The following is a 27,482-nucleotide window of genomic DNA, read 5'->3' as shown; positions in this document are numbered from 1 at the left end:
CCAGTAATCTGGAAAAACACATGTTGTATTTCTGCCATTATGTGGGGCTTTTGAACTATATTAATATCCACGTCTCCTTTTATGAGTCTTCTGTGTGAAGGTCCACTAAGACAAGCAAGCTTTGTTATTCACTGACTTAATATTCACTTCATTCAGATTATGAATGTAAATACATATTCTGATGTATTTATTATTCAGAAACTTTTCACATTTTGAGGCAGGAAATCAAAATCAATAGGCCGACACCAACAACACTTATTTAAACACTCTTTTATTTTACAATAATACTGTCTGTGTGGGACAGGTAATTCAATTATTACATATTTTCAAAACAAACAGGCACATTAACTCTTTTTGTGGCTTATTCACCTATATATTTTAAAAATGCTATTCCCTGTCCCTGTGGTGCCGATCCAGAGAAAGCACTGCATTAATTACAACACCTTGCACATTTGGAAAAACCAAAACTACACGTATCTTTAAATGTCAACCAACATATCAACAGTACAGTACACTAGCTTACGGGTTTGGCCAATAAAAATCTCGTGTTCAGTGCATAATGTGCGCGGCGAGGGAGGAGATACATTCGTCAGAAGGTTCGCCGCCGCCGGGCCGCTTCAGTCCTCCGTGTCGGAGCTGTCCGCCGGCTCGGTGTTGTGGGTCAGCATGTAGTTGTCCATGTCGATGGAGGGGCAGTTGTGGATGGAGTAACGCAGACGCTCGGCCAGGATGGCCTGGCTGGTGTAAGGAGGCAGGCGGAACAGGAAGAAGCACGTCTGAGCGGTCGGAAGGCCGTTGACGGGCTGAAGGGAAAGAAAAGTTTATTCTTTGTACTTTCTTTGTGAACGAGCTAGTCATTAGCGATAGCGATGACCTCACCCGATCGACCTTGATGATTTGGAACTTCTGCGTGATGTCGGCCGGGTTGGAGGGCAGCCTGGACCGGCCGGAGACGAAGCGGAGGAACAGCACTCGCTCCTCGTTGGTGAACTCCTCCAAGCTCTGCCAGAACCAGCCGACGAGCTGGTGGCTCTCGGTGATGTCGCGGTAGCGCACCAGCTTCTTCAGCATCTCCACCGAGACCTCCGGCAGGCCGCACACCAGCTGCTCCAGCTGCTGCGCCGTCAGCAGAGAGAGGAGGGGCACGGGGATGATGGCCGACATGCCCTCTCTGACCGCCGCCACCTGGACACAACAGAACCACGTCCGCTTTGATGCTTCTGAGGACCAGATGAAGGGAACAACAACAACAACAACAACAAGCGCACAACAAGCCGCCTGTCGAGTGAGCGCTGATGGGAACCGGTGTTTAAAATGGATGAGCTTCACATACAGTAGTAGAAATACACACTTCATTGTGTTGTACGATTAAACCGGTCCATGTGGGTCAGGTCTGTTTGGTGAATTTAGATGGAAATCTCTTATATTGTTGTGAACCAGCCACTAATAATATAATCTGCAACAGTTTGCATGCTTTAAGGTTATGTGCATACGTGTGAACAGATCTGCTGAATTCACCCAAATCCATCTCCAACATTTCAAACCTGTGAGTCCATTTCATGGAGCCGGTAGTCCAGAGCTCTCTCCACATATTCAGTCCGGTTGGCGAAGGTCAGGGAGATGTTTTGACCTCCAGGAACTACAGGAACCAGCCTTCCGTCTGCACTGTGGGCCACGAACGAGTCCAGCGGGATCATCTGCATCGGGGGATATGGCAGGAGTGGAAAAGTGAGTCATTTGGGGAAACGGAGGATGAGAAGGTGGGAGGTCAACTACCTGAACTAGTGTCTCACCACGTGGAAGTTATCCTCTGTGATTCCACTGTTGTCCAGGTGAAGAATGCCCTGCAGGGTGCGGTAGGTGAGCAGGTCCACCTCCTCCAGGTCCGGCTCGCCCAGCGGCATCGAGCAGAGCTGCTTCCACACCCAGGGAGCCAGATGCAGGTCCAGAGGTTTCTTGGTGCGGATGGCCACGGCCATGAGAATACCCAGGAAGCGAAGCTGCACCATGTGATCCTCTGAGAGGGCCGCCGGGTTCAACAGGAACCTTTCAGGGAACACAGCCAATGCCAAGAGTTTAAAATGTCATGTTTTGCTTTAAAACAATGTACTGACTCTGCCGGTGACGATGACAGTCAATGAGCACCTGTCAGTGTTGCTGCCCACATCTGCAAAGCTGTTGGGAGTGTGAATCAGAAGATCCACCACGCCGGCCTGCAGCTCCTGGTGACAACACATTTTGTTTTGGTCAATAAAATACACAGAGAATATTCCCGGCTGCGTCTCAGCCGCCTCCGCCGCTCCTCGCCGCTCCTCGCCGCTCGCTACCTGGCACATTTCGGTGATGGTGTCATCGAACACTCCTCCGGCATCGTCGGCTCCCTCGCCGACGAGCTTGACCTTCCAGGCGCGCGACGGCAGCCGCAGCTCCAGAGGATTCAGGCCGACCACTTGCTTGGCGATCTGCACGAAGATGGGCTTGCTCGAACGCCCTCTGCGAAGCGTCGCGGGGGGGGGAGAGAGAGAGAGGACAACGGTCAAAGTTTTGATTCACAAATACCGCCAGCTGTACAGATGGATGGAAAATTGCAAAACAAAGAGCAGAAGTCTTGCTCTTGAGCAGCAGCTGGTCATCTCTACCTCGTGGAAATGCGCTTCACAGTGATCTGCGGCCCGTACGTCTTGCCCTGGGTCATCGTCCTGCCGATGGAGCGCACCAGAGGCAGAGTGTTGACCTTGGGGGACAGAAGACCTCGGAGATCGCCCCGGATGATGGCTGTCGTCCCAGAACTGTAGCGTGACGTGAACACCTGGATAGAGGCACAGGGAAGGAAACAGGAGCGAAGTGAATGAGAGTCGAGTGAGTCTTTATTAGCGAGGACGGCAAAATGAGATTTAAAAGTTTACCGGGTTCTTGGCGTCCAGGTTGAGCAGCCTCCAGGACTTGTACATGAGATCAGAAAAGTGGTAGAGGACCCGCAGGCGCATGCTGAGGACGTCAGGGCTGCAGTCCTTCAGCGTGTTGTACTGGGGAGGAACTAACTGGGGAAGGCCGAGCTGGAAGCTTCCAGAGCCACCTGGAGACAAAATGGAGCCTGCGGTGTTTTGCCTTTGATGGATTATAGCGGGGGAAAGAAGAGTATTTGTACTCAGAGTGTGTACCTGAGTTTTTCAATGAGGTAGATGGGGTGGTCCACGCTGAACTGTGGCAGCGGCCGGCGGAGATCTGCCTTATGTTTTTCCCCTGGAGGGTCGTGACGAGCGTGGGCTCTTTCACCGGGTTGGAGTGCCCGAGGCCGAGCTGCGAAACAACACGTACGAGTCCACAAGTGTGCTTCTGGCATGCAATGAATGCACACCTGAGACCGTTGGAGTGTGTGTGATTGTGTTCCCCGGGGTGTCGGTTACCTGTCCCTCGCTGTTGCAGCCCCAGGCGTAAACGTCTCCAGTGGAGGACAGGGCCAGCACATGTTCACAGCCCACAGCGATGTCCTCTATGAACAGACCCTCCAGGGACGGCACCAGCTGGGGGCGGGACTTATTCCTCAGCATCGAGTCCGGCAGGCCAATCAGACGCTCTGAGGGACGGGAGGAAGCCAAGTGACACGCTGGCTTGTACGAGTGTGTGATCAAGAATTACACCAAGAACATTGTAGATTCATTTCCACACGCAGCTCTCATTGTGCCAAGCAAGGTGGTGGATCTATTCAGAAGAGAACATTCCCTCCTGTCACGCAGTGAACACGCTTATGCCAACCAGAGCCAGTCATTGCTGAAGTAATGTGTTGGAGTTGAAAGGTTCAGGCTTCGCTGATCAACATAAAAAGACACTGTAGCAGAGAGTAACACAAAAATACTCTTTTTAGATGTAAATACTTTTTTTTTTTTTAAGGGTCAATTTAAGTGATTTACATTTAAAAGAATGCGACATGAGTAAGAAACTCAAAGGCGACATGGAGACACGACAACACAGTTTCACAATCCAGTCTCACGCTGAAGACGTACCTTGTCCAAACGTGTAAACGTGTCCGTAACACGCCAACGCCACGGAGAACTGAGTGCCACAGCTGACCTTCTTAATTCCCCGGTTGCAAAGCTGCTCCACTTTCTGAGAGGAACAGCCAAAAATAAAACTTCATCTATATTAAATAAAAGCACTCAGATCAGTGAGTGAATACTTTGAGCAGCGAGTCTTTTGCTATTAACCAAAATCACACGTTTCATCCGTACCTGAGGGTAGTATTTTGCTGTAGACGAACCAGTTCCCAATTTCCCATAATCCCCGTCTCCAAACGCCCACACGACCATTCCATCGAGGGAGAGCACGAGTGTGTGGTTGAGACCGCACGACACCTGCGAGAGGCGATTCATTACGTCTGTGTGGAAACTGTGTCACCGTCCCAGTTCAAACAGTCACATGTCTCACCTGCCCCACATGGTACCCCTCGAGGGCAGCCACCCTCTCAGGCAGCATCTTGTTGGATGTTGACCTTTGACCCAGACGACCGGACTCACCGCTGCCGAAGGTGAACAGTTTGCCGTCTGCCGTCACCGCGGCGGAGTGCCGGAAACCACAAGAGAGCTGGGAAGAGGAAGAGAAGTCATGGGAATCTCAGAGGAAAAAGTGTGTTTAAGGACTTTGCTGCGATCCCATGAGAGCTGAAAGCAGGTGTATCTCCACCTGAACGACCTCCTCTCCTTGTAGGGCCTCGATCTGTTTAGGTCTCCTCTGCCTTTCACTGTTGCCGTGGCCCAGTTTTCCAAAATCTCCATCCCCCCAACTGAACACCTCCCCAGTCTCAGTCAGCGCCATGGAGTGTCCGTCAGAGCCGCAGGACGTCACCAGCTGAGTCACCACGTAGCCTGCCCACAGATCAGAGTCAGAGGAAAGCTAAGACAGCAGGACACACTGCACCACCTTGAGCCACTGCGACAGGTTGAAAATACTATACAAGACGTCGTTTGAGGCCGACATTTAAATTCATCACCTGGGTGGATACTGTACCTTGGAAAGCAGAGATGATGGTGGGGACATACAGATCATCTGAATTCCCCTGACCCAGGCGGCCGTACTGTCCTTCTCCTACGGCCAACACCGCCCCGTTGGACTGGACCAGGAAGGAACAGTTCTGTCCGCACACAACCTGAGCGACGACCCCGCCAGAGGGAGCGGCGATTAGGAAACGGTGGGAATCGTGGGCAAAGTGTGTGTCCTGTTGTGTGAAAAAAGGTTGCTACCTGTTGGGTCTGTAACAGAGAGGGGGCAAGAGTCGGCATCATGAGGTTGGTTCCCATTCCCGCCAACTGTCCGTAGCGTCCGTTCCCCCACAGGTAGACCTCGCTCTTCCCCCCGAGTTGCCAGTCCTGCGACACACAGCAGGTGAAATATGAACCACAATGTACGACAACACCGCCCAGCTGAAACAAAACACGATCTCCCTGTCAGACAGATGAGATTACCGCAGAGAAATGTAACTCAAAGGCTCTCCTGTGTTTCACAAACTGTTACCTCTGGTCTGGTGGTGGCCCATGACATCAGCTGTTCATCCATCCTGAAGCTCCACTTACTATTGTCCTAGTAAACAGAGAAGTCTTGTGTATGACTTGTGTTCATTGCAGTCAATTCAGATTCCTGATACACATCCAATGGACGGCCGTCACTCACTAGCGCCTTGCTGATTTCAATGACGTCCCCCTCCTGAAACTCGGAGAGATTGAAGGTTTCTGGGAAGGCGGTGCCGCTGGCAATGGCCTCCGCGCTGCGGACGGTGGTGGCGTAAGTGGCGAGCCAGCTCCACTCTGACGGACAGGAGTGGGCGTCGGGACTCGCGTGGTGCGGAGGGCGTGGGTACCGGCACAGGTGCTTCTCTAAGGACAAGCCCACGCTCAGGGAGGCCAGGCTCTGCAGGAAGGCACTGTGGACCAGCTGGTCACCGGCCGCCACGTGGGTCTGCAATGAGAGAGAGGGATTCTAAGTATCTGTCTCAGCCGAGGCCGCCAAACACAAGGTCGCTTTAGCTCCGGTAGTGACCCGCTCATAGCTGTACTGCTCCTGCAGCAACAGCGGCAGCCTCTCCAGGAAGACGGACAAACACGGCGCTCGATTTAGACCCAGGATGTTCTGGCTCCTGAGGACCGTGCGACAGGAAGCCAGCACGTGGTTCTGACTGATCCAGTCGGGGGTGCAGCAGATCAGCAAAACATCCTGGGAAAAAAACACACAATGACAGAACGAAGCTGTAATGCGACACAGGCGAGAGAAAACACATCCACATCTTCTCTCATGGCAATGAACTAATACATAACATTGAAGTGTGGATTAGTATGACATACTAGGAGAAAAACAATGTGATTTTTGATCTCTTAAAGTTATGAGAGATCTAAATTACCTTCGACCGCCCAAAGCAGGCAGCGACACCCAAATTTGGTACCCAGGTAGTGCTGACGACCGAACCCAAACCTGTAACCGTCTGCAGGACTGAGCCATCCTGGAAGAGGCACAGAGACGCAGGAGGGTTGAATCAGATGTGTGTTTGTATTATACACAATCATTGTGTAGCTGTCTGGTAGTGTTGATGCTTGAGAGGGGAATATTTGCACTGACTTCAAGTCAAGCAAACGGTGAGTGTTTGTTTCCCCACCTGTAAGGACCAGATGTTGAGCAGCCCGCCTATCCCTCCAGAGACCAGAGCCAGTCCGCTGGAGCAAAATGAAACCGACTTCACTGCTGTGATGTGGCCACGAAGCACAAACACACACTTTGCACTCTCCTGCTGTGAAAAGAAACAGACCTGGGAGATTATATGAGCTTAAATCAGCTTGTGAAATCAAACTAAATGAATGACTGTCACATATAATCCTGATTAGCCTTTATCACACTGCCATTTAAGGATATTTGTAGAACCAGGCTGCTTAAAGGGACCCACAACCTGTGAACAAACTGACCTTGACGTCAGTGCTTCTATCTTGGCGTTGGGAGCTGTTCAATATGTTGGGCAGAGACACAAAGGTGCCGCCCTGCGGCAGCGTCCAGACATGCACGGCGCCGTTCTGACAACCTCTATGGAAACACGGAGAGAATTAAGGTAATTCATATATATCATCACTCTCTTCACTTGTGTGGGAAAGAAGCAAATCATTCAGACTTTGAACTCACGCAGCCACCATGAGCCTGGGCTCGGGCACTCTGCCAGCCAGCGGGCACCATTCGGCGATGTTGACGGTGCTGGAGTGAACGAGGGAGTGGAGGGTCACCCAGTTTCCCCCGCAGCGTCCCAGTATCTTCACGGCCTCAGACCTCCCCAAACAAAGCAGCAGGTGTCCTGTGGGGTCCCACTGGAGCGAGCTCACGCTGTCCTGCAGAGTGAAGTCAATCAGAGAAGATGTTTTACGTGCTGTGTCACATCATGCCAACTGATTTGGGTGTGAAGTGAACTATTCGTGGGGTGTTTTTGTGTTTGCACCTGAAAGACGGACAGCACCACGGGCTGCTCGTTCTCGTAGGTCTCAGTTGTGGACAGCAGGATCATGCCATTGGGGTAGCCCACTGCAAAAGGCTTGTCCTCGCTGTGCCAGGCGACACACTGCGGGGCTGGAGGAAGATGAGAAAACAAGACCAACCTCTTTCAAGAATAGTTCACATTTTAGGAGATGAACTTCATCTCGATGAGACGTGGATACAGAGATTGAAACCACTCACTTGTCTGTGTCATGTTAAGCTACAGCAAGTAGGCAAGTTAGCTTAGCATACTGAAAAGAAAAAGAGGAAAAGTAGAGGGAAACAGCTAGCTGTACAAACCTGCTCCTTGAAATTTCTGTTAGCGAATATATTAAACAAACAAAATAGCATTATCATTATGTTATTGTGAGTTTAAACATGCTGGTTGGTGGATATTTTATCCCTTTGCTTCCAAACTGTACGGTTAGCTAAAACATTCGCTAGCTATAGCTTTATATTTACTGTATAGACATGACGTGGTTTCAATCTCCTCATTTCATTCTCTTATGTTTTAAACAGAGCGAGTGTGTGTGTGTGTGTGTGTGTGTGTGTGTGTGTGTGTGTGTGTGTGTGTGTGTCCTCACCCTCTTCACTGTGGCAGCGGGTGAGCTCGGTGCTCATGACGTGCAGCTCTACCTGCTGCATATCGACCTGCAGCCAGCACAGAGAGCCGTCCAGACGCGCCACCAGCAGACTCTCGGCGGGTCCGGTCTGCCGGGCCGCCGGCTGGTCCAGGACCGACAAGCTGAAGGTTTGAGCCCAGCACAGGGCTGTGACCCGAGACACCTGCGCCTCCACGTGACAATGAGATCCTGGAGCAACACAACACATTGTAAAAAAAACAAAAAACAACCAAAAAACATGCACACGCCACATTAGTAAAGAGGCAAAAGTCAGACGCACCCCTGATGTTCATGATGGTGACGTGTTTGTTATCCGGGGCAGCCAAGAAGTTCCCCCCCGTACTCCAGTACACAGGAGACATGTGATGACATCGACCGGCCCGCTCGCTGCTCGATCTGTCCATCTTACTGGAGAGAGGGAGGAACTTAAGTAATCCACGTTCTGCCATAGAGAAGAAGCTCCTCTGCTCTTCAGAACAGTCTTAATGTGTTGCTTCATCAACAATAAACTTGTCATTATGTCCATTTGGCTGAAACTACATTACATTTGCTTCAACATCCTCAGACATAGCCTACAGATAAGATTCAGGTTTTAAAGGTTAGGCCGTGACCTGGTCTTTATGTGTTAACCAAAGACGAGCTGTACAGTTACATTTAAAAATTGTTATTACGAGCTAAAGCACGGCAGGCGATGATGATCAAACAATGATGTCAAGAACAAGCAGCCAACACACGAATGTCCCTCCATTTCTTTTGAAAGTGAGCTTCAATTCACTGGTATGAATATGGCTGGATATTCTTCTGGCATCAGCATGCCACTGTCACATCGTCACTGGACAAAACTAATGAACGAGTGAAACCAGCAGCAGAACCTGGTGATGCAGGAGAAGGTGGCGTGGAGCTCCACGGTGGTCTGGCTGATGCTCCACAGCTGCACCACCTTGTCCTGCGAGCAGGTCGCCAGCAGATTCTGGTCACTGTTCCAGGAACAGCTGGTCACCTGAACGCAGCAGAAAGCTCGTTGTTATCTTCACCTCTCATGACGTGAAACACCACTTTTACCCAAGCTCTCCAAAAGCCAGAGGAGACTGTTTCACACACTGTTTTAAAATACTTTCACTGAAATAATCTCTGTTTTAAGATAGTAGATAAAATAATTTAGGAGTCCCTCAGTGGCAAAATTACAGGATTAAAAGCAGCACTGCTCACAAGTAATAAGATAAAAGAAACCAGTAATATGAATAAACAGTAGATAATAAACAGACTAAAGATTTAATAAAAAAATTAGCACTAAAAAAGAAGAATATTAAATTTACAGATTTGAATTTTTTTTTACAGATGGAATAAAAAATTGTTCAAAGTACTGAAATATACTAAAAGTGAATATTGCACAAGTGCATGAATTAAAGTGATCATTGTGCTCACAAAAAGTGTAAAGTGGTCGTAGTAGTGTAAAGTAGACATAAGCGTACACATTTAGTTTATAAATTATGGATAAACGTGGTTTTTGAGCTGAACATCTTTTGAAAAACGATCTGAAAAAACCTCTCATCTTGTGAGAATGAAGGAAACACAGTTTGGTCCATTAGATTAAAGGGTTAACAGGATACATATCCAGTTTAAGAAGAAGAAGATCCTTCACCTTGTTGTAATGTCCTTCCAGCCTCTTGAGAGAACTCTTGCGCAGGTCGCCGGCCAGGTCACTGTACGTTTGGGGCCGATTCGGGCCGTCCCGACCCGTGGCGGCCAGAGCCTGCACCAGCTGCTTCGCTGCCCACTGGCGGTGGGTGCTGGTCAGCCTGGCAGACAGCACACACGCCGCCAGAGCGTTGGCCAGCTCCAGAGGGCCCACCCTGGCACTCATCGGGTGGGGCAGAGGAGAAGGAGGCAAGGACGAAGAAGACGCCGCGTGGTTTCCTGTGTCTGGGTCACATACGCGGAGGAGAATGAATGCTGCCGACGAATAACCAAAATCACCAGATTTCAAACGCTGTAATAAATAATGATTCATAACGACGCATCAGCCTCTCACCATTAGCCTCGTGCTCCGGCTTATCCGGGCCGTGGCCGTGGACGCCCTTCTCGGTGAGCAGGGACACCAGGTTCTGCGTGACCAGGAATGTAGGCGGCGTCTGCTCGTCGCGGTCCCTCTGCTGCCGGGCTCCCTGGGATGTTTGGCCCGAGTTCAGACAGCTTCTCTGCTGCGGGTCACCGATGGCGCCGACGTTCACCCCTGTAGCTGCTGCCATCAGGTCCTACGGCGCAGGAAGCCATGTCGAAATACTGTTTAGAACCTCTATTCTTTTGCAAAACAGTCACAACAAATGTCACAATTCTATAATCCTTTCAAGCCAGTATGATTACATAATTACATATATCTTAATCTACAACAACCAGTGATATTCAAGCAGCTTTTCAACCAATAAGACTGAATACTGCAATCACGTCGTACAATTGTATAAAAGCAAGCCAGCACCATAAAGGAAGTGTAATTTATTGATGTATTAAAACAAATACTTACTTTATTTTTACTGTTATCAAAGACACATGTGACACTCTGTGATATAGAACTGCTTTTATACAAATGAGTTACTGTGATGGACCTTTGAGGTCATATCTCTTCGCCCTAGTAATGAGCACGATTTATAGTTAGTGTATTAAATGAGGAAAACTGACCCGAGTGCATATCTCCACCAGCTGCCTGTAAGCGGTCGGGCTGTGGGACACCACGCTGCCGATGGCCGCCGTCAGGAAGCTGAGGCAGGTGGAGCTGTTGCGCTCGCTCGCCGGCCCCTTGGCGCTCGACTGCCCGTCCACGCAGGCGTGAGCGCGGCCGCCTGCAGCCAGAGTCATCAAACGGACCAGGATGCGGATATCTGCCAAGCCCAGGGACTCCAGGCCGTGAGGGTGGCTGCATACCGATGCACTGGAGAGGAAGATGAGAGAGGACTCTTGAAACCACACTGAATTCAGGGGATACACAATGATTGTGAATGCTATATTCTGGTCAAATGTACCTGGAGGCAGTCTGAGACAGTGCTCTCATCACCATGCTGTAAGCTAGCAGAATCTGGGCTGTGGAGGTGACTCTCCTTAGAGCCTTGAGTCGATCGTGAGAGTCCCTCAGTGACACCGCCTGCTGCCCAAGGCTCAGGGAGGTCTTCTGCTCAACAAAGGCACTTCCTGGTGGGGAAACATTCATCAAGAGGCATGCAACATGGACAAATCCCTTATTCACCTCGCTAAACTCACATTTCTAAACATGTCATGTGTGGGCATGCAGAAAAGTCTAAATAACGGCTGGAATGGGAGGACTGGGAGTGCTTTGCTGTGTGCCTGAGATGCCCAGCTCTGATGAATGAGTGATGAGTCACTGTGCCGCAGTGAGTTTGACTGGTTGGTTTCTCCTGCTGCCAGCGAGCACAGAGGGAACGTGGGTGGGCGTTACAACAAGTGGGCTCAATCTTTCGGCGGAGATGAAGTTACAGAAACATTCAATGCAACGTGAACTAGAGGACAGTTAGCTACAGAGACACGTAGCCAAGAAAAGATCCGAGTCCCAGACTCAGACCTGCAACAAGAACCTCCTGCAGAGTCAACGTCAACGGTGTGGTCACATGAAGATCTTTATATTTAAGGAAACTATTTCTCACCACATTACTCACTCCATTCTTCACATTATTACAAATATAATGGATTTAAATATCAACGTGCATAGAACAGTCTGTGCAAAATACACAGTGTGCTTGTCAAAGTCAAGGCCACGCCTCTTTTGATGGGGATAGAAAACAAGTGTTCTATAGATGTCAATGCAATTTGTTTGGATTATAAATTTGTATGCATTTCATTATTTATTCTGTGTATAATAATAACAGTGTGATCTGGACTCGGCCTGATGCTGCTGCACTGTGAGACTTCACTGCAACGTCCTCCCACTGAAGCGAACTCCACACCAGCAGTCACTGTCTCCAGCTCAGTGATTCACTGCACAGCTGATACTCACCCTGGATTCTATGTGTTTCATGACTTGCGACACAGCAGCGTTGTCCTGTTTCTCTCCTTAAGTGACAAGCCATCCGTTCCCTAAAAGGGGGCTCGGCCTTTGCGATTGGCGCATGATGACGCAGTGCCAGTCTATTGTCCTTGAAGCAGCCTCTGCTCTGCCCTTTAAACAGGATGCTGCATGTCTGCTCCCTCAGGAACAGGCTTGCATAAGACAGCTGTTCCTTTTTTAGTACTGTACCATAAATATCATACATCTCATGTCAAAGCATTTCATTTTGAATCGCGTACTCTTTTGCAATTCTGTTTTAACTCTAAACATTTTTCAGAAATATATATTTTGAGACTTTTGAACTCAAAGAGACGCGAATGCATTTAGCAAATGACAGGACTGTGAGCTTTTGAGGCAGTAGCTGCTCAGCTTTGAAACACTTTACCTCTACAGGATCTGTTTGCTGATTCAGTGATGTCTTTAAAAAACAACTAAAGACTTACCTGTTCATGCTGGAGTTTGTTTAAATACCTACGACCTGCTTTTATCTGCTTTTATTTGTTTTCATGTGTTTTTTTAATCTGTACAGCACGTTGTGACCTCTTTGTCTGTTCATGTGCTCTATAAATAAAGTATTATTATTATTATTGTGATGTTTCTAGACCAACCCTTGGTACCTTTGGAAGCTGCCGCTCTCGTCGGGTCAGCTGAGCTGTACACCAGAGCTCCCAGGGGATCCGGCTCGGTGAAGGCGATGGGGTCCGGCACCAGCTTATTTTCAGTCAGCCCCAGTGGCCTCAACAAAAGCCCAAAGTCCTCCAGACCCGTCAGCTTGTCTGCGTCGCACTCGTCTCTGTGGCTGATTTCCCAGTCATCTGAAACACGAGCAGCATTCATGTAATGAAATGTCTTGAAAAATCATTAAAAAAGTATTGTTCTGTTTTCCTTCTCTACCATCAGACGTGTTGTCCAATTGGCCAATCAGATCAGATGTCAGACCTTTGATCCTGAAGCAAAAAGAAGACAAATAACACGTTATGTAAGAAATCTACTTTCACCAAATATAGTCCATCAGATCATGAGGACTTGTCTTGAGGCATCACTATTAGCTGCATGCATTTATAATGCGTGTTATTAAGCTCTCTACCTTTCATATTTAGAGGTCGGGTCACTCAGGTTTACAGCCAGATACTTCTCCCTGCAGGAGCTGCAGAGCAGGTAGAAGGGGAAGTTGGAGCCGCACTCCCCTTTGAACCAGACGTCCACGTAGGCGCCGGTGCTGTCGTAACCCTTACGCGCCGCACTCTGACCGCAGCCCGGGTGACGGCGCTTCACGTGGTTGTTGAATTGCAGCGTCAAAGTGCTGCACAGCTCACACTTCACCATCTGACTGTGTTCTTCTCCAGCCTGAAGAGTTTAAACACACCGTGAAACAAAGGAGGTCCACAGGCAGCACATGGAACAGTGGTTTGAATCTAAAGTAATCTCTTTTCTGTTGTGTGTGTGTGTGTGTGTGTGTTACCTCCACTATCTGGAGCGTGTCTCTCTCCAAGCTGAAGAATGAAGGCGTGAGCAGATCTTCATATGTTTCCTCGTGGTATGGGTCGTCCATGTAGCCCAGCTCTGACTCCTCAGCAGAGAAGGGATGAAACTCCACCTGCTCCGGCCAATCACTGGCTGAGGTGTGCTGTTGGTACAGCGTGGGCAGCGGGATGGGTGACGGCAGGTCTGAGAAGATGGTGTTGGCTTCAAAGGAAAAGGAATAGCTTCATGTTCAGTCATGTAGTCTCACAGGTTCATCACAATCGTTCAAATCGGGTGACAGTCGTGTCTTTTTATTTCTGTTTTTTCACAATATTTATACAAATTATTTCTGGATTAAAGCCGTGCCTCTGACCTGCCCTCCGAAAAGAAGTCCTCTGACTCGGGCCTGAGCGCCGCCGCCTCGCCGGAGGAGGCCTGTTCCTCGTGAGGTGGACGTCCAGGAAATTCTCCCTTTCTATCCAGTCGAGCCCCGGCAACAGACTAGAGACAACACACCTGGTTTATAGCAGTAATAATGTCATATCATTGTGTCAAAGCAATGCAGAATAAATGTCAGCGTGTTCCTCGAGTCCCAGACCTCTCATTGATTTGACTGGAGGGCCGCTCGGGACATTGCACCGTCTCTGGCCCGTCCGGCGACGGCGTGTCAGGAGCCCCCTCCGGTCCCGCCGACTCGGCGGCGTGCTGCTCCTCCAGCAGGGGGTGCTCCAGCATCCAGCTGGCCAGCACCTCGATGGTTTGAGAGTCCAGGTCACCGGCTACATCTGGGAGGGACCACAGGGAAGGTGTGAACTGTCAGAGTTCACAAAAGAAAAGACGGATCATGGAGCGTTGCCTTTCTAACTCGTGTTGGACATCACCACCAGATGATCACGTGTGTGTGTGTGTGTGTGTGTGTGTGTGTAAGGTCAGTCTGGTGCATCTGCTCTGATGATACAGAGTGTGACAAGGGTTAGTGTGTGAAATTTGTAAAATTATGACATAATGAAAGTGAGGGAAGGTCTAACGATTTCACAATGTGAAAGGTTTGTGATTTCAACATTTATTATACATTTATTGATATATAATGTATATATATATTTTATTTTACCTGCCAAAAGTACCATTTAGAATCAGAATTTGTTCATCCTTAAATCGTAGTCTTAGAAGCCGATATAAATATATATACTGTGAGCAACATTTTTGAGAAAATTGGATTTGCATTTGTTTCTTTTTCCCATGAGAGGTGGGTCAAATCTAAAAGCTTAAAATCTAAAAGCCTAAATTGATTTCCACTAAAATCTAAAAGTCTAAATTGATTTCCACTACGAGTAAGAGCATCGTGTTAATCTTTATTAAGACAAAAAGGCTGCGCACACAGTGAAGGACAGATGTTTAAAATAGAAAGCACATGAAGCAAAACAAGGTAGTGATATCAGACGCTCCACAAAGCAGTACCTGCTGCCTCCATGGCCCAGTAGATATGTCTCATAGAGAATCCCATTTCTAGCAACCGACTGGTGACAAACATTTGTGTCCGCTCTGGTGATTGAGGAGAAAAGTAAAAAGTACACAAAAAAACAGAAAACAAAAAACAAGCCCACAGCTGTAGTTTTTAAATGTTCATACATGTGCGTGAAGATTGTAGTGAAATTAGTCGTGAAGTCATTTCCTCCTCAGTTTACGTTCTGCTTCATTAGTTTACAAACTACAACAAGCACCAACAACAAGCCGACACAAGTGATGACGAAACCAAACGGTGCCATTCAAGCATGTGAAGGCGCAAACTGTCACGCATGCGTCTGATAGTACAAATGTCACATCTGCAAAGCAAAAACACGAGCCGAGACGTACAAATAAAACCATGCAGGAGACAGACAGATCCCTCTGTATAATCATAACACCTCTTATCGTTACAATAACTTCATTTCCAAATCATCGTATGGATATGAAGCCATGGAGGAAGTTGATTTAATAACTATTTGTTGTAAACCAACTGACCTGTATGGCTGCAACGATTAGCAGAGCTTTTCTCTTTAACGCTCATTTGTAAGTTAGACCATATTTATTTTATTGTTGATTTCCGACAGCGTTTCTCTGCGCTTGTTCTTACCCAGGCTGCTCCTGGCCTGTGTGCTGCAGGGACCCGGCTCCATGAAGCTCGTCTGCTGCTCTGTGAAGGCGTCACAGGAAGCAGAGCTGGCCAGGCTGAAGCAAGGGTGCAGCACGGGCGGAGCGCTAACCAGGCCGGTGAGCGTGGGGAACCGAGTTAAGACCATGTGCCTGGAGGGAGTCAAGATACAGTATGTACAGCGATGGCACAGAGCACGCGGCGCTGCACTGCCGGGATTCAGCGCCGACCTGACGTCTGAAACGTAATCAAGGAATACGGTGATGCCTACAACTCACAATGAACCCAGCATGCATCCTGACACGTCAATATTTAAATGCTGAAGTCCAGTATTTGCTTTTCTTGTGTCGACTCACTCTCAGAGAAAGCTGTTTGTCTCTGATTCTCTGTTTGAGCGTAAAGCACCGAGGCAGTTTGTTTGTGTGGCACAGCGGTCAGCTGGCTGGGTTAATAGAGGAACACGCAGGCAGAGCTGCAGCTGAGGTTAAAGTGCTTCTTTTATCCAGATCCATCCTAACTCACCCGTTCCCTGGGCTTCAGATAAGCTGCTGCTGCCACAAGATTGAGGTCTGGAGCAATCAGCAACGACACGAGAACTGAGGATAACTCTGCGTTTGTGTGCACTCAGCACGTTCAGTATCATCTACTCAACCAACAGGTAAATCATTTATGATTAATCCAATCTGTACTCACTGGAGGAGGCTGATGGGAAAGAAGGGGTTGAAGTTATCAAGGCCTTCCGCCTGCAGGTTTGTCGGCAGAGAGGACGCCAAGTCGGTGTTCGAGGACGAGGCCGAGGCTCTGTTGGATTGGCCGAAGATGGCGGTGCCTTCTGATCCCGCGCTGTACAAGGACACAGAGCTGGAGGACTTGGAAATGGGCCGAGAGGACAAGTGGTGGCCAGATTCTGCAAGGAAAGGGAGGGGAAGGTCAGATCACCCCATACCTATTATAATACAAGACTATAAATGTAATATATTCAGCCTGTCCAAGTCCCAAGACTATGAGGAGAAGATCAAAGATCAGGTCTGAATGCTGATTATTAACATGTCTTATAACATCAACATGTTCTCTTCAAAACTGTTGAAAGTGTTTTTTTTTCACCTACAAATTAGAGCTGCAACAATTAGTCGATTGACAGAAAACTAATTGGCAGATTTGACAGAAAAAGAGAAGAATTTGACCTTAAGGTGCTGGGAATTTGTGATGAGCAGCTTTCATTATTTATGACGTTTTCTAAACGATTAATCGACAAAATAAACAGCAGATTAAACCATAATGAAATCCATCGTTAGTTGCAGCAACAAAGTTCTTTTGATTCAAAGGTCACAGGATTAAATAATCCTGCCGTCTGTGATGTCACCATCTTGTTCATTTCTTAACGCAGTTTTTGGACGCGTGGTCAAAATTTGAAAGTCAATTTAATCTCAACAGAATAAATCGCATCAATGTGCCTCGAGGCTAAAGTCCAAGTTTCAATCTACACAGAACAACTAAAACAACAAGCGTCTCACAGATGCTCCACGATACCTTTGTGTTCTCTGTCCTCCTGCAGGCGGCTCAGGGCTCCTTTGTAGATCATGACCTGAGCTCTCTCCAGGTCAACCAGAGACACGCTCTGCTTGATGGGGCAGGGCCTCACTGCCCACTTCACCATGCTCTGCACCACGTACTGGAGCACTGATCTCAGCTCCGCACTCTCATCCCACTGGTTGCTGTCGGCCTTGGCCTGGTCAATGTTCGGGCTGGAAACGGGGCTCATTGAGGAGGAGGAGGGGTCCTGTTTAGGCACTAGGAGCAAATCCGATAGCTTCTCACAACTAAAAATGACAGTCAGTGATTTCAAAGCTCCGAGCAGCAGGTATGAGACTCGAACTGCTCTCAGTTCATGTGCAAAGGCATCCACTCTGGAGGTCTGGGACGTTTGGGCAGGTTCGGGGAAACAGGTCAACTCCTGATGGTCGACAATCTTTGTGGCATCTTTGGTCGTGGACGAAGATGGTAAGGGATCCGACTCGGCCGTCTCACTCTCTCTCACGTTCTCCTCCGAGTATTTCCTTTTGCAGGCTGGATAAGCACCCTGCCATCCCTGCTCCTCCAGCAGCCCCATCAAATAAATCAGGTCTAACAACACCGTCGGTTTAAGGCCTCCGAGCGGAGTGACGTCGCAGAAGGATACGTCGCAGGGCTCCAACGAGACGAGCGGCGTGTCGCTGGGTGACCAAGAATTCATGGAGCTTTAGTTATTGGTAAGGACGGGAAGAACCCACAGACACAGCACGGGGTGATACCAGGACGGATTCAACAGGGGTTAATGGGTTTAAGAATGAAGAGGAAGAAGCAAAAAAGAAAGTAAGATCAGGGGGGTTAATGATGAAAATAAAGTAAGATGTTACACAGATTAATCGGAGGAAACGCCAACAGAAAAGAATTACGCCGAGTAACAATAAACATGCTGAAAGGACGGAGACAAGAAAAATATAAGAATTGTTTTAATGGAAGTTAATGAGAATCATCATTTAAAGAAACACACGTGACGACATGTCATGAATTCGGGGCGTGTGCATATGCATGTGTGATACCTGACAGAGAGGTCAGCCTCCTCCCACTGAAGCTTGGCGAGAGAGCTTCCTTCTTTCAGGACTCCCAGCAGGATGGCCCTGCGTCCACTGGGCTTGTGCCGGCACAGGCCTCCAGCCCGGAGGCCGCCGTCCACGCCTCCGATCAGGGCCAGGACCGGCCACACTTCAGTGCAAAGAGCGGCCAGCTTGGCCTCCGACAGGGACCGGCGATGTCCCAGCAATTCCCCCGTGTCGTCTGCGGCAACGTCTCGGTCTCTCCCGGTCTCTTCCTTCTCAAAGGGGCCGATTGCTGTGAGCGTGCAGGAACAGAGCGTCAGGGATTGAGCGATGAGGGTGGAGGCACAGCGGAGAAACCCAGAGCATCGAGGTGCACAACGGAAAGCAGCTCTTAATTAAGCATTAGCAGTGTCACAATATGTTCTGCACAACAAGGATGCAAATGGAGATAAAAACTCTTCATGAGCTGCAACCTCCTTGATTCAAATGTCCACGTTTGCTATCCATCCTCCCAAATAATTATGCAGAGGTGCATGTTTTAGACTTTGTGTTTTGTGGAAAATAAGCAACATTCAGAAACTTTTTTTTTCTTTTCACTTTTGCTACAAATCTATTTTTTCTTTTGCCCCGTTTGAGAATCGATGATGATTTTCTGTGCTAGCAGAGTGTGATGACATGAAACTAGAGCGAGGTCTATTTATGAGCAGGCTAAACGCTCCTGTAAGTGACCACTGCAGAAGCCGTCTGACCTGGATTGAAGTCGTCCTCTTTGAGCAGGGGGCCGATGAGCTCCAGGTGGGCGTGGATGTACTGGTTGATGTGCGAGGCCCACTGGTCACACCGGTGCAGCCCACGGAGGAGCTGCACCGTTGACTCCAGCAGCACTGTGGTGCGAGGGCTGCAGAGCGGCTCGCCGGGAAGAAGGTTACTGGGCATGCCTCTCATCTTGAGCTCCCGCAGAGCCACCTGAGAGGAAAACAGATTCTGTTGCCCAAAGTAAAGACACGTATCTATTGTTTCCTCACATTCAACCCTGCCTTCATCTCTCTGTGTGGAGGGTTCTCCTGGTTTCACATTAAGATCTAGTTCAAAAGTTATATCTTTTAAACTGTTTAAAAGTGCATGTTTTCCCCACCTGCAGTTTCAGTCCTGCCCAAAATGATTAACCCATGTTGTGTCATTTGTATGGAAGCCCGTTTCCGCAACAACAAAAAGAAAATTAGGACCAAAAACAAACAAAATAAAAATTAGGGAAAAAAATAAATAAAATTAGGACCCAAAAAAAAATTAGGAAAAAAAAAAAAAAAAAAGCGACTTTTTTTTTTTGCTGACCATTTTTTCCAATTTTTTTTGTTGTCAAAATATTGTTTTATTATTTTTGTATTAGACATATATTTAATTATTTTTGTCATATTTTTTTATTTTGGTAATTATAATATAATTTTTTTTTTCTTTTTTTCTTTTGGTCCTAATTTTTTTTTGTGGCAGAAGTGGGCTTCCATAAAAATGTTTTTGTTTGTGGCCAAATATATTCAATAACTTGAATGTCTGCACAGGATGGTCATGGCCTCATATTTGAAGACACTTGTCCCAGTGAGTAAGTACCTATAGTAAGCACATTACATGAAGTACCTTCTCTCCAGGATTACTGCTGTAGAACAACACACACGGATACAGTTCAGAGGCCACCACACCTTCAAACGCCAACTTTGGTTCCTAGCAGAAAAACACAAATACACAGATATTGCACACAAACAACAACACAAAGAGTAAAAAGCCCTGAATGGTGACTGTGAACATTTGGTCTGACCTTGTCATTCTTTGCAAAGGATATGGTGTGAGCCTCCATGTCCAGGATGCAGGTGACTGAGTCACCTTGGGTGAAGGAGGGCAGCGTGCGGACCAGCTCCCCCCCGTGGTACAGGTTGCCACTGTAGGCCCGGTACAGCCACATGTCAGTGGTGGTGTGGTGGTTGTGATCTCTGACTGGCCAGCGTGAAACACCAATACAGGTGGCCTCATTGCCTCTGTTCTCTTTGGAGATATAGAACTGAGGAGACAGGTATTGATCGGTTTGTTAGAGCACATTTCAGTGGTACAATAACCAATCAGGAAGGATTGACAGCATCAGTGTTATATATATATATATATATATATATATATATATATATATATATATATATATATATATATATATATATATATATATATATATATATATATATGATTAACCCATGTTGTGTAATCGTATGGAAGCCCATTTCTGCCACAAAAAAAAAATTAGGACCAAAAAAAAAAAAAAAAAAAATTAGGAAAACCCCCCCAAAAAATTTGTGACTTTTTTTTCGTAGACTTTTTTTTTTGGGGGGGCAAAATATTGTTTTATTATTTTTGTATTAGACAAATATTTAATTATTTTTGCCATGATTTTTTTTGTCATTTTTTTGTATTTTGGTAATTATTATATAATAACTTAAATGTCTGGCTGCCTACACGGGATGGTCATGGCCTCATATATATATATATATATATATATATATATATATATATATATATATATATATATATATATCAGTTCTTACCTTCCAAATGAAGCAGCCAGCGGTGATGGCCGTGGTCGCCAGGCCGTACCCTTTGCCTCCCGAGCCGTGGGAGAGGATGTTCCCGCTCTCCAAAGAACAGCAGGTTATCTTGTGTGGGTCGAAGGAGAAATCTCCGATGGGAATACATTCGTCGTAGCTGCCATGGTTCTGCAAAATATGGAAAGCAATAATAATTGACGTCTCTAAATGGTCCATGGAGGTGCATGCGAGTGTGAACGAAGTGCCTTGTGATAGTCTGGCGACCGGTCCAGGGTGCTTTTATTTAATAAATGTAACTAAATTATCAGTGATTTGCAAACACACTTTGTTATAATAATCACATTATACTGGAGGGTTGTGTTTTATAGTCATGCTCTTTGTAAAGTGACACTAATTAAATTGGTTGTTATTTTTCCCATCCTTCCCCTCCACAGAGAACAAGCCCATCTGCTCCATCAGGAGCTGTTTCCAGTCGCATCGCTGCCAGGAGCCAACGCAGCATTTTATGAGTCTTGGAATATTGCATTCACTCACAACTGTCAAGAAACATGAACACATGAAGTGTTTGCAAGTGGATGACTAAATGAGAACACATAACGTTTGTATGAGTATTTTGTGTAAAGTTGCAATAGATCAAATTAGTGTGAGCTATAAAAATATGTTTTAATCATTTCTCTGCATTAAAAAGGTGAATGACTCAATTATTCTTCGTGTACACATTCACAAGGTGAATTGTTTTGTTTTCCAGACAGCAGATAAGTGGTGATAATGAGTAAACGCTTTTGTAAAATGCCATGGGAAGACAATTTTCTACACAGCAATACACTGAAATAATAATGTTTTCATAGCAATAGTATATAGTACGTGGTACATAGTTGTATTATTATAAAAATGACTAAGGAACTGCTGTTTTACCCCCTTTTCTTTTTCAGTGGTCTCCTCGTGAGTCTTCTCAGCTAGCGGCTCCTTCCACATATAAACAGACAGGAGCTGAAAGAGTTGTTTAATAATCTGAAAGAGGATGGAGAAAAGGAAACGTGTAAAGGATAACTGCTTCATTATTACATTCACACGTTCATAACCACTTCATTATTACATTCACATGTTCATAACCACTTCATTATTACATTCACATGTTCATAACCACTTCATTATTACATTCACATGTTCATAACCACTTCATTATTACATTCACATGTTCACTTGCACATTGCATTTATATATTTTAAGGTCATACCTGTTGGATTTGAACCGGGTCAGAACAAGCGGGTAGCAGTCTTTCTAAAACATGGAACGCCAGGAGCTTCGTGCGGAGGTTCTGGAAGCGTGAAGATCCTGAGGAGAGGACGCAGATCACAGGGAATTCATAGGAATCAGAATATACTGAAAACAACAGCGATGCTGTTTTGAATTGTCTTACCCGAAGAGCACTTGTGTGAAATAATGGCCATGATTGGATCAATCCATTTGACAAAAGTAGAAAGCCTTTTCATGACTCTTAAGGACACCACGCGCCTCAGAAACACCAAGAAATCTGCCAGCTGAGATTCAACCACTTTGCTGCTTTCCACCCCTAGAACAACGACGACAGAAGGAAAACTATACTCAACAAGGCTTTACAAAAGTACATGTCCTTAAAAAACAAACACTTCATTGTGTTTCTGCTTGTAAAGACGTATGTATTTCCATATTTAAAAGTTAAATATAGCTTGATGTGTAACACCAGAGAGATGTGTGCTCTTGCTGCAGGAGTCCAGCTCCGTCCTCTCAGCAGTTCCTCTCTCGGCCGTCTGCTGCTGGTGGAAGGTGTACAGGATATTTTGCAGCTGCTCACACAGCACTTCCATGAGAGCGTTGGAAACGTCCAAAGGCAGCAAATCCTCACAGGAGCTGAGAATACAGAACACTTCGTTACGCCTGAAACACTCAAAGTGTACTTTCAGATTGTGAGTGAATGAAAAATCACGAGAATAGAAAGTCATGAACATTTCTAGCAGCTGTTTGCAGTCTCCTCATTCTCACCTCGCGGCCACAGTCAATATTTGAAGCAGGCGCGCACACGCTAGTCTGACCGCCCCGCTGAGCAGCATGGATCCAGATTTAGAGGCCGCAAACCAGCCCTGGTTCATCAGTGCACAGCTGTTGTTGGTCAGCATGGAAAGGATTTCCAGGATGCCGCATTTGATGACCAGCACCAGGTCCACTGGTTGGTAGCAGAAATTCAGGGCGAACATGGTGGCCAGGAGAAGATGCTGGCAGGAACCTGCGCATGACAGAAACACGTTGTCAACTACATGCAACATGTGATCAAAATACTGCTGCAGCAGGGATTTGTGTAGCGCAGCATACACAACAAGTGTGAACGCTTAAAGACACAACACACATTTAGTCTCACATGACTCCAAAATAAAATCACATCAACCACAATCATGACTCTCACAATGAACAGAGCAAATTAAATGAAACAAAACTGTTTCCATCTGGAAGGAGAGCGCTCAGTGGAAACAAATTAAACTAACAGAACAGACTAAATACAATGAAACAGGATCCTTAGTAAAGTTCATGAGACAACAAGACCAGAAGACATAGAGTTTGTTCTTAGGGATTATATATTATTGTAGCCATGATTTTTATGTTTAATTTGATACCTGACATGTTTTATGTTTGGGGGGATTTGTAGCTTATGTCCTGATATAAAAGGGATCAACAGGTTTTAAACAAACAAAAACAACTTCTTTATAAATCTTAACAGGATCTAATTGTCTTGTAGTTCTTTAAAAGACCTGGAGGAACTGTGAAACGTGACAATGATGACATTTCTGTGATTAAATAAGAAACCAACCTGGATGTTCTCTCTCCAGCAGCACCCTCTGTTTGAGGACCCGCACCACCTGCTGGTAGAAGGTGTGCGCTGCAGATTGCAGCTCTCTTTGCGTCTCCAGAGAAGCTGAATGTGTACCGGACTGGATTAAGAAAAGAGGGATTGGAAAGTAATTCACACGACAGAAGCTTGATGTGGGAGAAAAAGATCAAATTAATACAATATTCAGTGATTCTCTTCACTCCATCTGGCTTGAAATACATATTCGCTCCTTCTTTCCTTCTAGCGTTCATGAACATGGTGACAAACAATTGTGATAGTGAGATTACTAGATGTACCATGTAATGCTGCATCTCATAATCAGCTCCGGAGTGAGAGGCAATGATTTGTGTTCCCAGAGCAAAACACCCAGAGAGGAACTGAAGCTGCACCGACTGCAACAGCGCAGCACCCTGAGGCGAGCCGCTGAACCCACTGCTCTTCTCCTCCATCTTGGACAGGAAGGAGGACATCTGACAGAAGGCCTCCAGACGCAACTGAGCACAACAGAGGGAAAAGTTTACATAAATACACACGGATCAGTTCCAAACAATGTCCACCGCTGCATTTTGAAATTGCTTTGGCATTATTATCATTATATATGATCATGTCTACCTATATTTTGAGCTAAAAAATAAACTAAAAAGAAGAGGAAATCCCAAAAAATGAACACGTAGCTGCAGATGTTAGAGAGTTCTCATTCCTCAGCAGTAATCATGAACTATTATGTAAAAGAGAAAAAGCATTTTGTACCTCAGCCCTCTGTTGCTGCTGCAGAATCGCAAAAGAAATGCCCTTGGGGTCTGCCTGAGTGCACGTCTGTCCGCTTGGCAGCGTCGGTGAGGAGGAGGGCGAGTGGATCAGGCTCCCGCAGACGAAGTGGAACAGCTGGTTGAGGATAGGCAAAGTGTTGTTGCCGCAGTGGGACATCGTGGAGGACGGACTGATGCACTGCCGGAGCCGATCCCAAGCGTCTTTCATGATGCCGAGAGAACAAAGCGGGAGACCTGGAACACACAGAGCAGAAGAGGAAAGGTCTTTCATAATCAAGTTTTAATTCAGGAAGGAACAAATACTCAAATATATGTGGAGCAAATGAATATCTAAACAAGTTGTCCTCAGAACATTTACAGTAAGAGACTGGTCTGAAAATATTAACCTATATGCACTCATCATGTCACGCTGCAACATGTACCCCTGGAAATAATGCAGACATGTGGAAAACATGTTGCTGACCCAAAAACTCTGATGACACATCAATAAGAAGATTACAAACATACAGGATGCACATGAGTAAAGTCATCGTCGGACATTTTATTCACTTCCTTGACGGATCACAGGCCGTCTGTGTGCTAAGGGATCCTAAAGAAAGCCTTATTATTAAAGTAGTGTTGATCTTCTCATCAAATTATCTAAACTAGTCCTTTGATACAGGATTGTAGGTCAAACTTTTTTTTAATGCATTCATTAAACAAATGTTAAGGAGTGAACTTATTCCACCTACCCATTTTATTCTTGGAAGATCCCAAAGAGTTTTTGGATTGGTCAGACTAAGTAAGACAAAGACAAGACATTAGCACTGATAGAGAGGGGAGGGGCCACGTCGGTGCAGGAGAGGACTCACCTGTTTCCGGCCGTCAGCAGCCGCCGTTAAGGATTCTGATGTCGATTTCCTAAAAGTGGGACGATCAGGTCAGTTCAGTGGGACAAAAGTCCACAAAAAAACATATGGAAGCCCATTCCCATCCAAAAAAGCACACTTAGTATCTCATCATTTTGACTTTTTAGCTCATAATTTCAAAAAAAATAATCTCTTATGACTTTTTTTTTATGTTTTTTTTTTTAGTTATAATTATTTTTTTTATTTTTTTTCGTCGGCTTTTTTAAAAAAAATAATAATTATTATTGACATTTTTTTTGTCATACTTTTTTTCTTAATTTTTTTAGTCATTATGACATTTTTTGTCGACCTATTTTTTTTTCATAATTCTTAATTTTTTGTTGTCATACTTTTTTAAATGTATTTTTAAAAAAATATGACTTTTTTTATTTAAATTTTTTAGTCATAATTATGATTTTTTTGTGTGTAGTGAAAATGGGCTTCCATAAAAACAAGAACAAACATACCACACAAAAACCAGCTGCCGCACACACAAACTCTGACCTCGCTCCGGCGTTCACAGCCTGACTGATCTCTCTTTCTCCGGGTTCCACACAAGCGGGCCGGACCCCCAGCAGGAGGAAGAGACAGCGGGACACCACCAGATGGCATGCAGCAGGGAAACCCAAGCTTTCCTCAGATTCCCTCTGCTTCTCCCGCTGCTGCTTCGGATCCAGCTCCCTCTCCGGGCTGACCGGGCTCTCCATGCTGCTGGGGAGGGTGGAAGTGCCAAAGGATTCGTACACTGTCACGTTCTGCTGTACCTGCATGGCCTCCCGGGTGGCCATAAATGATTCTAGGACTTCTGCAGAGACATGAGAGGATCAGATGTGTGTGTAACGTGCATTTCTGTCGGCGCCTGCCTGCCTTCAGTCATGAAATACATGTTCAATGTTGCTGGAAGAAGGGAAGAAATACAGACATGCATTTCTAACCTGACAGGTACATACGACTGTTGCCAAAAGCGTCCTCCTCCGCAATCTCCTCCTGGTTGTGGTTTGCTGTCGGGGGTGGAGGCACCTGCACATCCCAGCTGCAGTGGCCTCCTGACTGCTGCTCCAGATCCTTTCCCGCCTGCTCCGCTGACGTACCCGGCTCTTGCCGGTCTGCATCGGGACTTTGGGGAGACTGTGTGGTCTGCAATACAAGACACGTGTTAAATGCACCCGTGTTCTCCGTCACGTCTCATGAAGATGACGTGTCAGTCCTTGTTCGACGAGCAGGGTGAAATGCATGTTGAATAGAAAGGGCAATGCAGTAATTGTGAACATTAATGCAACAAAACACAAGTTTATAGAACAACCATTAAACTATTTAGCGTTTTTAAATGACTGTGTTGTTCCATAAGTCTTAACTGTTGTACTTTTAGTTGTGGTACCTGTTTGACAGCAGTCTGCACCTGAGTAATCCTTGGAGAGTTTTTATGGGCCAACAGAGTGCTTCTGATTTTATAAACCGTTTCATAGACGTTCAACAGCATCTCACAGGGCTCATATCTGTCTCAAGGGAAGGAGATACATAAAGTCAACTGTTAGCATAATGATCTTACTCAATTATGAGTTTAAATCTGAGTAACTCTTTGCGTTGCTGACCTGTCCTGCCAACAGGCCTCGTTCTGCAGTCCGGTGTGCTTCAGGAGAGCAGCCAGACTGCAGCGACACACCGTCTGCAGCAGACAGTCACCTGCAGAGCCTCCGCTCTCCCATTCTGCTCTCACAGCAAAACAACACAACTCATTGACATTCATCATTTTTGCAAATTGTCATTTGGATATTCACGTCCTAGACCTCCGCAAGTCAAAGCACCTTTGCTGTGAGCATACTCCTCCATACTGCGCCACAGGCCGCTTGCAGGTCCTCTGGAGGATCCCAGTGCCAGTTCCAGTAAAGTCCTGGTTTCCTCATTTAGACTGAGCTCTGCCAGCCTGGCATCACTACTGCCCAGCAAGACCACCTCAGTCAGCCACGCCACGCTCGAGTCTTCAGGGCAAAGGATCACATGGGACAAGTGAAAACAACACGCTTAGAAAAGA

At 46.4% G+C, this 27,482-nt stretch overlaps 1 protein-coding gene across 10 annotated transcripts in view; it reads right to left on the bottom strand.

Moving 5' to 3' along the window:
• Positions 1–254: 254 nt before the first annotated feature.
• The window catches only part of LOC137784202 (probable E3 ubiquitin-protein ligase HERC1), a 38,392-nt gene continuing 11,164 nt past the window's right edge, over positions 255–27,482 (bottom strand). For 2 of the 10 annotated variants that reach the window (XM_068574694.1, XM_068574699.1), the window contains exons 20-80: positions 27,256–27,429; positions 27,043–27,157; positions 26,829–26,946; positions 26,386–26,587; positions 25,955–26,255; positions 25,415–25,463; positions 25,295–25,340; positions 24,544–24,797; positions 24,090–24,287; positions 23,773–23,893; positions 22,953–23,193; positions 22,654–22,820; positions 22,351–22,503; positions 22,168–22,265; positions 21,846–21,941; positions 20,931–21,098; positions 20,159–20,398; positions 19,981–20,064; positions 19,098–19,314; positions 18,352–18,640; positions 17,300–18,006; positions 16,463–16,676; positions 15,752–15,921; positions 15,097–15,180; positions 14,237–14,423; positions 14,012–14,139; positions 13,637–13,860; positions 13,262–13,521; positions 13,069–13,121; positions 12,792–12,989; positions 11,138–11,303; positions 10,797–11,046; positions 10,153–10,375; positions 9,763–10,043; positions 8,993–9,120; positions 8,401–8,528; positions 8,082–8,309; positions 7,463–7,590; positions 7,156–7,355; positions 6,945–7,059; positions 6,641–6,790; positions 6,389–6,487; positions 6,031–6,204; positions 5,665–5,949; positions 5,509–5,574; positions 5,238–5,363; positions 5,005–5,143; positions 4,681–4,862; positions 4,426–4,581; positions 4,230–4,352; positions 4,005–4,107; positions 3,408–3,577; positions 3,162–3,300; positions 2,907–3,076; positions 2,640–2,809; positions 2,328–2,493; positions 2,146–2,222; positions 1,794–2,046; positions 1,545–1,697; positions 880–1,185; positions 255–803 (exon numbers count right to left, since the gene is read on the bottom strand). In XM_068574694.1, coding sequence (XP_068430795.1) covers positions 618–803; positions 880–1,185; positions 1,545–1,697; positions 1,794–2,046; positions 2,146–2,222; positions 2,328–2,493; positions 2,640–2,809; positions 2,907–3,076; positions 3,162–3,300; positions 3,408–3,577; positions 4,005–4,107; positions 4,230–4,352; positions 4,426–4,581; positions 4,681–4,862; positions 5,005–5,143; positions 5,238–5,363; positions 5,509–5,574; positions 5,665–5,949; positions 6,031–6,204; positions 6,389–6,487; positions 6,641–6,790; positions 6,945–7,059; positions 7,156–7,355; positions 7,463–7,590; positions 8,082–8,309; positions 8,401–8,528; positions 8,993–9,120; positions 9,763–10,043; positions 10,153–10,375; positions 10,797–11,046; positions 11,138–11,303; positions 12,792–12,989; positions 13,069–13,121; positions 13,262–13,521; positions 13,637–13,860; positions 14,012–14,139; positions 14,237–14,423; positions 15,097–15,180; positions 15,752–15,921; positions 16,463–16,676; positions 17,300–18,006; positions 18,352–18,640; positions 19,098–19,314; positions 19,981–20,064; positions 20,159–20,398; positions 20,931–21,098; positions 21,846–21,941; positions 22,168–22,265; positions 22,351–22,503; positions 22,654–22,820; positions 22,953–23,193; positions 23,773–23,893; positions 24,090–24,287; positions 24,544–24,797; positions 25,295–25,340; positions 25,415–25,463; positions 25,955–26,255; positions 26,386–26,587; positions 26,829–26,946; positions 27,043–27,157; positions 27,256–27,429 — 10,796 coding nt within the window. In that variant the 3' untranslated portion in view covers positions 255–617. Of the gene's footprint in view, positions 804–879; positions 1,186–1,544; positions 1,698–1,793; positions 2,047–2,145; positions 2,223–2,327; positions 2,494–2,639; positions 2,810–2,906; positions 3,077–3,161; positions 3,301–3,407; positions 3,578–4,004; positions 4,139–4,229; positions 4,353–4,425; positions 4,582–4,680; positions 4,863–5,004; positions 5,144–5,237; positions 5,364–5,508; positions 5,575–5,664; positions 5,950–6,030; positions 6,205–6,388; positions 6,488–6,640; positions 6,791–6,944; positions 7,060–7,155; positions 7,356–7,462; positions 7,591–8,081; positions 8,310–8,400; positions 8,529–8,992; positions 9,121–9,762; positions 10,044–10,152; positions 10,376–10,796; positions 11,047–11,137; positions 11,304–12,791; positions 12,990–13,068; positions 13,122–13,261; positions 13,522–13,636; positions 13,861–14,011; positions 14,140–14,236; positions 14,424–15,096; positions 15,181–15,751; positions 15,922–16,462; positions 16,677–17,299; positions 18,007–18,351; positions 18,641–19,097; positions 19,315–19,980; positions 20,065–20,158; positions 20,399–20,930; positions 21,099–21,845; positions 21,942–22,167; positions 22,266–22,350; positions 22,504–22,653; positions 22,821–22,952; positions 23,194–23,772; positions 23,894–24,089; positions 24,288–24,543; positions 24,798–25,294; positions 25,341–25,414; positions 25,464–25,954; positions 26,256–26,385; positions 26,588–26,828; positions 26,947–27,042; positions 27,158–27,255; positions 27,430–27,482 lie in introns of those variants that run through there. The other 8 variants (XM_068574696.1, XM_068574700.1, XM_068574697.1 and 5 more) reach the window with 6 other exon arrangements.

Source organism: Clinocottus analis, unplaced genomic scaffold (genome assembly GCF_023055335.1).
Source record: "Clinocottus analis isolate CAN_PGR_092001 unplaced genomic scaffold, fCliAna1.0.p SCAF_13, whole genome shotgun sequence".
Classification (NCBI taxonomy): Eukaryota; Metazoa; Chordata; class Actinopteri; order Perciformes; family Cottidae; genus Clinocottus; species Clinocottus analis.
The sequence above is the reverse complement of the archived record's forward strand: the minus strand, read 5'-3'. Positions and strand labels throughout refer to the sequence as shown.